Source organism: Cyprinodon variegatus, unplaced genomic scaffold (assembly GCF_000732505.1).
Source record: "Cyprinodon variegatus isolate N-32 unplaced genomic scaffold, C_variegatus-1.0 Scaffold665, whole genome shotgun sequence".
Lineage (NCBI taxonomy): Eukaryota > Metazoa > Chordata > Actinopteri > Cyprinodontiformes > Cyprinodontidae > Cyprinodon > Cyprinodon variegatus.
Window position 1 is genome coordinate 300,715 of NW_015151118.1, and position 13,362 is coordinate 314,076.

The following is a 13,362-nucleotide window of genomic DNA, read 5'->3' on the forward strand; positions in this document are numbered from 1 at the left end:
CCTCAACATGTCTAACCCACCTGCCTCTCGCCGCCCAGACAAGGTGGACCAGTGAGCCCCGCTTCACAGACCTCATTCTCCTGACAAGCCCCGCCCCCTCCCCAGAACACCTTGAGCACCTCAACACTGATGCAAGATGGCCGCCGGCGTGGCCACGTGGCTGCCGTTCGCGCGGGCGGCGGCAGTAGGCTGGCTGCCACTGGCAAAGAAGACGATGCCCAAGCCGCCGGTGGACAACACGTCCAGATCCGATGAGATCCTGTACGTCAACGTCAGCGGCGTCCGCTTCCAGGTGGGTGCTGCCGTGACTAAAACGGGCTCTGTGAGCAGGTGATGGCTGGAGGGAAGGAAAATGTTCAATCTGATGCTTTATTTCCATCAAGCAAGAAAAAAAACAGACTCCAACAGACAGACGGTCGGACCTAGATGGACGCTCGTTAAGCTCGTTAGGCTCGTTAGGCTCGTTAGGCTCGTTAGGCTCTGACCTCTGGGGTCAAACCAGAGAAGGCGCTCCTCCAGCTGCAGGACTAGTCTGGTGGGCCTGATGGTTTAGAAAAGCTTGATTTGTTTATGTAGAATCTGTTACTGCTGCAGGTCCCTCCCTTCGTTTTATTTTTGGGTATTTTAGGAAACAGTATTCTTCTTATTTGTCTTCCTCTTCTTCATCGTCTTCTTGTTCTTCCTCTTGGTTCCGCTGACACTCATCAGGAAGCTTCTGTCGGGTTCCTGCTGTATCTAAACTAAAATGAGCCCAAATTGAAGGAGGAGCCAAAGTCGTCTTCGTTCTGGAACATGAATTGTAGATCTTTAAAACCAGAGCAGAGGTCACCTCTGCAGACCAGGTGTAGAGGTCGAGCAGTGAGAGTAAGCTCGGCTGCTGATTGGTGGGTAGCTACAGGTGGTTCCGCTTGCTCTAGATAAGGTCCTGGTCTTGGCTTAAAAAATATACCTTCTAACAGTTTTAAACCATGGGAGCAGGGGCGGAGCTAGTGAGGGGGCCAGGGGTGGCCACCCTTAGCCAATTATTGGCCACCCCGGTGGCAACGCGGGGGCGGGACTAGATGGAAACATCCAGGGCTGTAGCCCAAGCAGCATTGGATTCAAAGGTTCTCCAAAATCATCATGAGAACATTTAGTTAGAAGATTAACTAAAAAAAAAGCTGCAATATTAGAATTAAGCAGAGAAAGGAAAGCTGGTTCCTATGTCCTCCAGCAGTCTAAGCCTATAGCAGCACTAGTATACTATCTATAGTAGTTAGTGCTATCTATAGCACTATCTACTATAGATGGCTCAGGATTATCACCTCTGACTGTTGCTGCTCTGTTCAGCAGCACTGAGATGTTTGCTGGTATCTGTTCTGATCCAAGGTGGATAAGGCATGCGGGACAAAGTTCTGTCCGGTTCTGCTGAGGTTCTGTATGACTGGTTTCTTCCTGAAGGATGAATCTGTCATAAACGCTGCCTGTTTGTAGAGAAGGTTGAACTTTTCCTCAGGAAGGCTAAACAAGTTCATCAGAACCAGAACCGATGCATAGCTGCTCCAGTAGGTCTGACCTCTAGTCTACTTCCTGTTGGATGGGAGCTATCGGACCAGAAGCTCAGTTCAGCTGATTGGATCTGGGAACCGGTCCCAGCCCTCATGCCATCAGAACTCCAGCAGAACCAGATCCTCTGCGAAAAGAACGCCCAGTGAGGCTCTAAAACCAGATATGCTCCCCTCCATGTCTGCTGCTTCAGATCTTCTCCATGAGGAACAGGACTGGGGATCAGGAGGCAGACCTGAAGGGATCCAACAGAACCTTCACTTAAGCTAGGTTCTGTTTGACTGGATCCGGTCTGGGCCGACTCCATTTAGCAATGAGGAAGATGAGCTTCTGAAGGGGAGAGGAAGAGAGTCACCTTCTGCCTCTCAGCGAGGTTCTGTTTCAGTCCTAAAAGCTTTCAGGATTCTGGACATTTGGTTTAGATTCTGGTCCCATTTCTGACCCGCCTCATGCAGCAGGTTTCTATGGTTAAACCTTAATGGAAAAGTGGGAGGTTTTCCACTTGCAGGTTCTTCCGTTGCTCCGATTGGACCAGTTCAGTGGTTGTCCATGAATCTTTCTAAATGAGGCAGAACTCATGTGGTGTTATCATAAACCCTCTCCTCCTCCAAGTGTTCCCATCGCTGGACTTTGTCAACAGCACCAGGCTGGTTGCCAGCTCCAGTACCGCTGCCAGAGAGTCGTCCTGCCACGGCCTGCTGCAGCTCTGCTCCTGATTCTGCATGTGGAATCAGAACGTCCATTTGGAAAGAAATGGTTCCATAACAAAACTCTGTTTTTAGCAGCTCTAGAAACACACGGTTGCTACTTCTGCATCTCAGTGAGTTCACTGCCCCATTCTAACATGAGTCCATGTTCCTGGCAGGTCAGTTGGGGTGTCTTCCAGCTTGTTATTAGTGTTTCTGCAACCAAACAGCTGAGAAAGATTTATCTCAGGTTGTTTCCTTTCTAATAATTATCTATTATATGACAAAAAAGCAGAGATAACATTTAGTTAGAAGATTAACAAACAAAAGCTAGAGAATTGGAGAATATTAGAATGAAGCAGAGAAAAGAAAGCTGGTTCCTTTGTCCTCCGGCAGTCTAAGCCTATAGCAGCACTACTATACTATATAGTATAGGATAGTAGTTAGTAGTTAGTGCTATCTATAGCACTAACTCATATAGATAGCTCAGGATCATCACCTCTGCCTGTTATAACGATCCATGTTGATTTTTGCATCTCTGCAGACATGGAAGAACACTCTGGACCGTTACCCGGACACTCTCCTGGGCTCCTCTGAGAAGGAGTTTTTCTTCAATGAAGACACTCAGGAGTATTTCTTTGACAGAGACCCTGAGATGTTCCGACACATCTTGAACTTTTATCGCACAGGGAAGCTCCACTATCCCCGACACGAATGCATCCAGGCGTTTGACGAGGAGCTGGCCTTCTACGGCATTGTACCGGAGATCATTGGAGACTGCTGCATGGAGGTACATCTGGACCTGGTTTCACTCTTTTCTCTGCTGGACCATTAGAACCTGTTTCATGCATGTCTGTAAAGCTGGATGCCAAGCTATTAAAAGCTAAGAAAGGGTCTTACTAAGATCAAAGCATCGATAGCAGCTCTGTTTCCATGGTATCAGAATCAGAACAAAGCAAATTATCAGCCTAAGTGGATCATTTACAGTTCTGTTCAATAATAAAATAAGTGAGTCCTTTCCTACAAGCTAAGCTAACTGTTCTGGTGTTGAAACAATCCTCCATCCCACCCCTGAGCCAAGGAATGCTGCAGCTTTCAGCTTTATGTCCCTCTCAGGCTGCAGTCCCCTCTGATTGCTTTATAATGCCTGCATCATTTGTAGTGTGCTTACTTTAAATTTTTACTTCCTGCTAATGCTTTGCTTTAATGTTGGACATTTTGCAGCTAAACTCATTAAGTATCTCGGGAGACGAGCTTCATCAGCCCAACGACTAAAGAGTAAAGAACCCAGATGGATCCGGAGAGATTACTAACCGGCGCTGCTCTCCCACCCCATCATCCAATCCAAACTCATTAACAGTGATGAACCCTCCATAACCCTCTTGGTTCGTCCCGATCATGGAGAGCTGTCCAAAACACCTTTGTAATTTCTGTTAATGAGATATAAACAAGCCTTTTGGCTCCTACAGGAAGCAACCCCCCGCTGGCTTATTATAGCAGCCATTTTATATTCAGCTCATTAACTGAGGCGTTCATGTTTTCGTGGTTTAATAAATCACGCATCCTGTGAGGCGCTATTGAAAGATGAACCTTCATCTTCTCAGCTTCATCAACCTGATCATCCTTGAAGTGTTTCTGCAGCTACGCCACATGGAGCCGATGACGGTGTAGGTACCCGATCTGCTCGGGGCCCTCTTACGACGTCATTATATGGCAACTCCACTCTGACAAACTATATAGGACCCGTTTCTTAAGGATCAAATCTCATTTGGAGTCTCAACATATTATTACCTATATTTGCTATTATTTTACATTTAATTGGCGATCTAAAGTAGCTGAAAGTAGAAAACAATCATTGTCAGTCTTGATGGAAAACACTAACCTGACTCCGCCAGATGGATTTGCTCTGCATATCCATCTGGAAACCTTCCGTTGAAGTAATTTTGGGAATTTTGCGAAAATACTGGTTAGCTGATTGGCCTATGTTGGTGATAGACGGGCCAAATAAACCAATCAGATCAACGAAGCATATGACGTACTAACAGAGCGACGACGAAGAGGAGCCAATTGATAGATCAAACTCTTGCCGAAACCAGTCGGGAGAAGAGCAAAAACATCTTTTCCTCTGAGAAAAGCCTCCAGAGCAGTGTTTTGCTCTTCTTTCAGTGAAGAAATACTCTGTAATTCCGATAAAACTTCCTCGATAGCCACGCTAACGCTAGTTTCATCGGCTGAAGCCGCCATGTTCTTTAGACCGAACTGTCGCGCTTCTCGTTGCGTCACACCTCAACCCGCCTCAAAGCCAACGCTGATTGGACGTTCGTTTGGTGAACGGCTACAAATTTTCTTTAACGGAGAGTCTCCAGACTGATCTGCGAGTGAAACCTTGAAAGCTCGCGAGATCAGGATGGTCTCACGAGGCTAGAAAAACACTGCCATCTCTGACATTTACCAAGGTAACAAAAAAAGTCTCAGCGGCAGAGGAGGACAAATGGAGAATCTTAAAAATGACTTTCATAGAGATTTTAGTCAAAAAAAAGATTGTAGAAAGCGAACGGTTGTTGTTGACACAAAGTTAAAAGTAGTGTAGCTTAATATGGCTAACTGAGCGAGCTTAAAGAGGCAAACCTGTTAGCTACTGAGCACAGCTAGCCACAGCGCTACCCAGTAGAGACTGACACAGGAGTGGATTTTCACTCCTGTCCCGTCCCGATCTCGGGCCAGAGTAGAAATCTAAATCCTGTCCCGTCCCACTCCTGGTGAAATTACTCCCACTCCCATCCCGCCCCCATTCAGAATGACTCCAGCTCCTGCACCACTCCCATTCTTGTTGTCTTCAATAAGATTTCTGCCAATACATTGAATCTTAATTTCTTTTGAGCGCGGGTGAAAAACTCAGAGTGGAAGCACTGTTGGTTTTTGGGTCGTGTAGTTTTTTTGATTCGCATTATAGTGTAGACTTCAAGGAAAAAAAACTACAAAATGGCGGCGCCAGTACTGGATTCTTTTTTCTTTCTATTTTATTTTATTTTTTGGCATGGATCCTAGTTTTTTTTAGTTACTATTGGTTTGCTCCCGCTCCCGTCTGCTCCCGTTAATGTTTAATCCTGTACCGTCCCAATCACGTGATCGCTACTAATACTGACTCCCATCCCACGGGAATCCCGTGACCCGTGGGATTCCCGAAAAAATCTCAGTCCCTACTGCACAGCTCGTTATATCATGGTCTAACAGTTACTTTGTTCACCACAAACAAATTTTTTCAGTTTTGTAATCGATCAGGTAAAGGCTCCCGACTTGACACAATGACGCTGGGTGATGTCATTATCCTTGTCAGAGCAACCACAATGTTTTAGGACATGTGGCAACGTTCAGCGAATCATGTAGCGTGATGTCACTGGGATGAAGCAGAACCCGAGCAGATCTGGTAGCTACAGCGGTACTAGCGAAGAAAAGCATTATTAGTAAGAGAACGGTGTAGGTACTAGATCTGCTCGGGCCCTAAACATGCCAGTGATGTTATAATATATGATTGGCTGAACGTTGCCACATCACATAAAACATTGTGGTTGCCCAGACAACGATGATTTCAGTGTGCTGAGTCGGGATAATTTGTAATGTTAGCGTGTTTAATGACCGATGACAATATATATATTTTTTTCTTTTGGGTTGGTATCCCAGCTGCCAGTGTGGATCCTTAGGCAGGACCCTTCACGCTAATTCTTGCTCTAGGGAGGGGTGGCATTGCGCCATGAGTTCAAGCCCCACTGCCACGGACGGCCACTCTGAACTCTAGCCAGAGCAATCTACACTCGATGCAGTCGAGCAGCTTCTAGCCAATGAAATTATCTCATTTGGTCAGAAAAAAAAAAAATTTTCCGCCGGTCGCTTCTTCCGGATCAAACCAAGAGCCTTGGCAGACGGGGGTGCTGCACTAGCTGCGATCGGCTCAGTTATTTCACCCGGTCTGATCAGATGAACAACTCTGATGGCCGTCTGTTAGTAGCTACCTGACGTTTCGTAATCATATCATTCAGTCAGGAACAAAGCTATGCCCAACTGTTGTGTCACGTGACCAAATGAGCTAATTTCATTGGCTTGAAGCTGCTCGACTGCATCAAGTGTAGATTGCTTTGGCTTTAGTTCGCAAAAAAGTCAACACATTTGCAGTTGAATTTTTTTGTAGGCAAATGTATACCAGAGAAAAATTCAGTCTAAAGAATTCAATGTGTAAAAATTTTTCAAATGTTCAAAATTCGGTGCTAAAAAAATTCATTGTTTATAATTCGGTGTTCAAAAAAAGGCAGATTCCAATGAGACTGCTGTTCTTCCATAACCCCCGGACCCCCCTACAACCCCAAAGCCCAAAGATGTGATACACCAAGCTGTACACCCTATGAAATATTTGTGTTGCGACACCAGAGCACCTCCGCATTAAGTGTTGCATTGAATCCAAATGTTGTTCAAAGACAGTCTAGCCGCTTTCAAACTGAAATCCTTGGTTTTTCAAAAACGGGTTCAACCCGCTGACAATCGCCATTTTGCTGTTTTCCCATTTGACTGAAAACTGGTCTAAACCCTCGCTGGCAGCTGCGTGGCCTCTGTCCACCAACACTGCATGTCTCATGACAGCATCACGCTGGGTTAGAGTTGATGATGTCATCAGTGTGACATAAATCAGGGAAGTAAACAATGGAGAGCAACATGTAAGGAAGCCAGGGCGTAGTCAGTGTGCTTTATTGTTTCTCTCTATTATCTGTCTGAATCCGTCTCACCAGAGCTGCTCCATGTTTATCGTGTTTCTGCCTGTTAGATCAGAAGCAACCGGTGGTGTGTTGACGTCCGTACGTTGCTTTCAATCGTATCGCGTAATTTAGTGCGTCAACCCGGCTCTGGTGTTCTCACAGCATGCCGATCAGAGCCGAGGAGATTTTAATGCGTGTCGCCCATTGTTGCCGGGTTTAAACAGGCTTTTTGAGAGAAAGGGTTGCCTGATGGACTGTCGAACCTGGTGGTTCCAAACTGTGAGGAGCTACACCATGTTTTCCTTCCACCTTCTTTTCTGGGTAATGTTCTTCTTCTCCTCCCCTAAAGGAATACCGAGACAGGAAGAAAGAGAACCAGGAGCGCCTTGCAGAAGACACTGAGGCCAATGAGTCGACGGATGCCCCCCTCCCCCCACACAGCACCCCCAGGGAGCGTCTGTGGAGAGCCTTCGAGAACCCCCACACCTCAACCATGGCGCTGGTCTTCTACTATGTCACAGGTTTCTTCATAGCTGTGTCCGTCATCGCCAACGTGGTGGAGACGGTGCCCTGCCGGCCTCCGAAGGGCAAAGTCAAAGACCTCCCTTGCGGAGAGAAGTACGATCTGGCCTTCTTCTGCATGGACACAGCCTGCGTGCTCATCTTCACCTTCGAGTACCTAATGCGCCTGTTCGCCGCGCCCAGTCGCTGTAAGTTCATGCGCTCTGTGATGTCGGTGATCGACGTGGTGGCCATCATGCCCTACTACATTGGCCTGGTGATGCCTGAGAACGAGGACGTGAGCGGCGCCTTCGTCACCCTGCGGGTGTTCCGCGTCTTCCGGATCTTCAAGTTCTCGCGTCATTCTCAGGGTTTGAGGATTCTGGGCTACACGCTGAAGAGCTGCGCCTCCGAGCTGGGCTTCTTGCTCTTCTCCCTAACCATGGCCATCATCATCTTCGCCACCGTCATGTTCTACGCCGAGAAGGGCACCGCAAGCTCCACCTTCACCTCCATCCCGGCCTCCTTCTGGTACACCATCGTCACCATGACGACGCTGGGGTGAGTGGGCCTCGGTTTGCTTCTAGGGGCGGATGTCTGACATCAAGCGGGTTTTATTCTGCTGCTGTTAGGGCTGTTAGGGTTGTCATGGCGACGCTGGTGCATGCTCTTTGGTGTAAACGGTGGGTTTAGTGTCAGGACGCGGATTCCTCTCAGTTATTGGTCCTGGTTTCCACCATGAAAAGGGCTGAAGTGTGTGTTTGCCTCCCACTCGCTGCTGCTTGAGTACGGCGGTGTGTGTTGGCCGCCCACGCTCCAAACCGCAGCCAGTGGATCAGTGTGTGTGTGTGTGTGCGTCGCCTTCAGCTCGGATCTATTATCTGCTGTGTGGAAACATCACAAGCAGAGTGGGAGTCAGAGAGCGGCCATCAGCTCTGACCGTCCTGCTGCTACATGCATCCACGTCTCCTCTCGGTGCGGGCCTACCTGTCTGCCAGCAGAGGTCAGGAGGTGTGAATGGGAGGGGAGGAGCGATCTGCTCTGAATGACTCAAACGGTTCAGTGTGTGCTGAAGCAGCAGCGGCGTTAAAACGCTCAGAGCTGCGAAATGCTGATGCATCAGGAGCAACAACAGGCTTTTAGTCTCTGTGTTGGTGGATTTTTACACATTAAGGTCCTTTTTACGCCTTAATGCTTCATGTCTACAACAGCAGGAGAGTCGCAGGTTGGGAAGTTCTCACGATGCAAACCTGTCTCAGGAACTAAACGGTTCCCTCAGATTTTCTCCAAGCTTCTTTAGTTGCAGAAGTTAGTGGAAAATTGTGTTTCTGGCAGTAAATTATCTTTAATTCCCTTTAATCTATTTTTTATTACACAGTTTGTTCTCAGAGTCTCCCTGAGAGTTTTTTTTTTTTGTCTGTTATAGATCTGTTTGAAAACTCTGTTTTTCGTTCTGTAGGATTTGGTAAGAGATTGCACCAAATTGATGCTCTGAATGAAAAAAAATCAGTCTTCAGTTTCTCTGACTGGGTTCCCCTGCATTTAACTGATGCATCAGTCAGAACCTAAAGAAAGTTCCTCCACATTTATGTCAATTATAACCTGCAACAAAAATAGCTGCTGCAGGTTGTTTTACGCTGAAAATTAAAATCAAATCTATTAATCGATTTTCCAGTCTGGATGCAGGTTTTGCTGATTATTTCTCTAAGGAGGCAGGGAACCTGAGGCTATAAGATTAGAGAAACAACAACATTGATCCAGAAATATTGTTTATATGGGTAGAATTCCTCTGAAAGGCGAAGAGTCGTCAGGTGTGTTGGTTCTGAAAACCAGATTAGATCTAATCCAGGTTCTGAGAGACGTTCCCTCTAATCCGCAGGATGGATGGATGGATGGATGGATGGATGGATGGATGGATGGATGGATGGATGGATGGAAGGATGGATGATGGATGGATGGAGGATGGATGATGGATGGATGGATGATGGATGGATGGATGATGGATGGATGGATGGATGGCGTTTAGAACCTTTAGAACGGTGTTTTTCCTGCAGCTCCATCAGGGTGAAGCCTCCTTAAAGCTCTCAGCAGGTCCAGCGTTCAGCTCATCTCTGCTCTGCTGCAGATGGTTGCAGCAAAACATCCAACTTCCACCACACCTGAAGAGCAGCAGAGGTCCAAACGTAAAAAGTTCTGTTCGTTGCAGTTCTGTCTGCAGGTCTGAAACCTGCAGGAGCCTGAAGAAAGATCCAGACAAACCCAGCAGAGAAACAGGATCCACTGACGTGGGTTTTATTCTGTTATGTTCCACTTAAACAGAGAAACAGCTTCTCCTCTCCTGGTTTAATGGATCAGAACAAATTTCCCAATAGGACAAGTGTCAAAGCGTTTCATGTTTCAAGGCAGGAAGAAGACTGCCGAGCAGCTCTTAGACCAAAGTCGTCCTTTACAGTCTGAGTGTGTTTAGAAGCTGACGTATGTGTGGATGTATAGACACTGGTGTGTGGACCGTTAGATTAAAGCAGTGCACTGAAGACGTCAGTGGGAGGGGGATCCGTGGTCCATCCTTCAATTTGGACTTTAAGAATCCTGATTAAACACAGCTGGAATGATGGAAAGTCTTCCTACAGGAAGGAGTACGTAAAAAAAAAGATGATTGAAGTTTTGATCTCCTTTTAGGGGAAGGCAGCGCGCCTCCCACCTGACCCGATAGCGTCTCCTTGCTGTGGTGCGAACACCTGAGCGTGTTGGACTCTAGGCCTTTTTATGGCGACAAAGGGAAAAAACGGGATTTAAATATATTAATGCTCAGCAAATACAAAAAGCATGAAAAACACTGTAGTTATAGAAAATAGACAGCAGCAAAGTGTAAACATGCTGCAAACACATAAATGATGCTAACCATCAACAGAAACACGAACCACAGCAAAAATGCTGCGAGTAGCAGTTGTTCAGAAAATTTAGATTTCTCTTGTTTCATATATTTAGTTATGTTATTTATCCCGAGAAAAATGTTTTTACTCAGTTTGTTTCACCTGCAAGGCCACAAAATGTCTGAGTGAGAAGTGCTTTGCATACAAGGAATACTCAAGAATTTTTATTGCTTAACCAAAGTTTGGGTAATTTGCTTTTACTCAAAAACAACCTTCACAGCTTTTTCGTCATTATGAGTAAGGGAGAAAACCTGTCTAGATCAGAACAGGGCAGATTACTGTGCCATAAGGGCCGTATGATGCTGTTCTCTCTTTGCAAAGATATGAAAATAAAGTGCCGACTGAGTGAAATCCATCGATCTCCGTTCATTCAACTAGGCGGAATAGTTCAATACTTCTTTCCCACTGCATAGCACAAAACAAAAGTTATAAAAAAGTTGCAAACTAGGGCTGCATGACTGAAGAGCTCCGGACCAATAAGGGGAAACAAATAACAACACAATTGGGACCAACTGTAGACATTATTTACTAAAAAATATCTACAGACCAGATCAGTTTGGAGGACATCTTTTTTAAAGACCATTTCTCACTATGTGTATTTGTGCGTTCTCGTGTCCTCGTGAAACATCATCAGCTTCGGCCCTAGTACTGTTCCAATTCACAAGAACAACAAGACTGAGAACGGACAAAGTCCCCGGATGTTGTTCTCGCCCCTTGCTTCCACCCGATCCGTCCTGCGAATGCGCGAACAGAATAATAAGATCCAGGTCACCGAAAACTACGTAATAACGGTGCTGAAAATACTATATACTTCAAACATTAAGGAATGCTAAACTACATCGTATAGAAAATATTGAAGACTTTTGAGGAAGAAATGGATAATTTTGTTTTCTCTCCATTGTATTTTTTTACAGCTCAGAGCAGTCACATTAACGTTCAAAAGCATAAAAGCTCTCATTGAAAAAAAACAACAAACAAACGTTTGAAAGGCTTTTTAAGCCTGGCGTACACTGTGCGATTTTCAGGGCGATTTTCCAGTCGTGCGAGAATCTTTGATCGGGCCGACTTCGATCAGGCCGACACTGTACGACTAGTGTTTTTTTATGTTTTTTTTTTTTTTTTTTTCGTTTTTAGAATATGTAATATTTATGCAAATACCAAAATATTCAAAACAAAATCCCCGGCAGAAAAAAGAATAATGCCTACCAGTAAGTTATGCGCAGGACGGATGGCATAGTAATGCCCCTCCCTCTTTACCCAGCATGCATCAGAGCAGACTTGAATGTTCTCCAAACTGACAGCTGTCCCAGCATGCATTGCGGCAGCAGCAGCTTCCAGGTTAGCGCTCACAGAGCTCAGAGTATTAAAAGTTCTCTTTTCTGTTGCTGTTGTTGTATAAAAGTACGTTTTAAGATCATTTGAGGCGAGAATATTATATTTTAAGCTTCTCTTTATGGCCCATTTACGAATTTAGTGCTTAACTTAAAAAAATAGTTCAGATGTTGAGAGGATCGTGGCAACCAGCGCGGCTCTGAGGCTAAACGCAGCCCCAGCTAACGTTAGCCCATCCGCAGCAGCCAGGGCTAACGTTAGCCCGTCTGCAGCAGCCAGGGTTAACGTTAGCCTTTCTGCAGCAGCCAGGGCTAACGTTAGCCCGTCTGCAGCAGCCAGGGCTAACGTTAGCCCGTCCTCAGCAGCTAGAGCTAATGTTAGCCCGTCTGCAGCAGCCAGGGCTAATGTTAGCCTTTCTGCAGCAGCCAGGGCTAACGTTAGCCCGTCTGCAGCAGCCAGGGCTAACGTTAGCTCGTCTGCAGCAGCCAGGGCTAACGTTAGCCCGTCTGCAGCAGCCAGGGCTAACGTTAGCCTGTCTGCAGCGGCCCTCTCTCTGCATAGCCATGTGTGAGGGACCGCTGGCTCTGATGGCAAATTTTTTGTTTTCTTTGGAAAATGTTCATTAGATTTGTATTTATCTAACTGTATTCATTATTATTCCTCCACTAAATGAAAAAAAGATAGAATGTATAATTATTTAGAGACTATTAATAACAGGAGGTGAAATGCAGCTCCAGACGAACTGAGCGTGTGGTGATGTCATCACTAATTGCTCTCATTCTCCCCGTGTTCTTCTCAAGAACATACAGTACTTGGCGAGGACACCCGTCCGTACTCGCGTTCTTGTGAATTGAGAAACGACCTCAGTCCTTCTGTGTATCCTGTTTTTACCTTTTCTAAGGGTCTGATTCCATATGAGTTAATAATCGCCTCCCCCTGGTGGTCTGGAGGGATTTTGTTATCAGGTGCTAGATTCCATTTTTTTTTTGCTACTTGCAGCATTTTTTCCTTTGCAGGTGTATTTCTAGTTTTACCTTTATGTTTGCATTGCTTTTGTTTTTATTTGATTCATTTGGATATTTTGATCCCTTACCAATGTGCCTGGATGATCGGATCAAACTGACGATGAGCGTTGTGAATCGGTGCTCTAGAGATCAAATTAACTGAAATTAATTGAGATATAAAAGCTCTATAGAAAATGGAAACGCTATTTATGAAAAAATTTTTAAAACTCTTAAATAACAGAAAATAAATACTTGTAGAAGATGTTAAACATTATTAGATAAAAACAATGTTTTAAATCTTTAACATGGTGGAAATACAGAATGTTGGGAAGTTTTTCCCCTGACAGAATCCGTCTCTGTTTTCCTGTCCTTCGGCGCAGGTCCAACCAATCAGTTCTTTTCTTATCTGTTTCTCATCAAGCTGCTTTTATTGCTTTGCTTCTGTGTTTTATCGCTACGCAATTAAACTGGCAGTGAAATCATAAAGTCATCTCTGCAGGGGCAGGATGTGTGTTTGTGAGAGGCAGACGGTGCGGTCCAGAAACCATGCGGCCTGTTTGTGTCCAGATAATCCTGATGTTCTGTAGGAGAACCATTGGAGGCTTAAAGGAAAAGT

General features: G+C 45.5%; 1 protein-coding gene across 1 annotated transcript in view; it reads left to right on the forward strand.

The window, feature by feature from the left end:
- The first annotated feature begins 68 nt into the window (after positions 1 to 68).
- kcnd1 (potassium channel, voltage gated Shal related subfamily D, member 1) overlaps positions 69 to 13,362 on the forward strand; it is a 60,593-nt gene continuing 47,299 nt past the window's right edge. Inside the window, exons 1-3 of the mRNA XM_015393963.1 lie at positions 69 to 292; positions 2,776 to 3,021; positions 7,326 to 8,038. Of these exons, the coding sequence (XP_015249449.1) occupies positions 137 to 292; positions 2,776 to 3,021; positions 7,326 to 8,038 (1,115 nt within the window). The 5' untranslated portion in view covers positions 69 to 136. The remainder of the gene's footprint in view (positions 293 to 2,775; positions 3,022 to 7,325; positions 8,039 to 13,362) is intronic.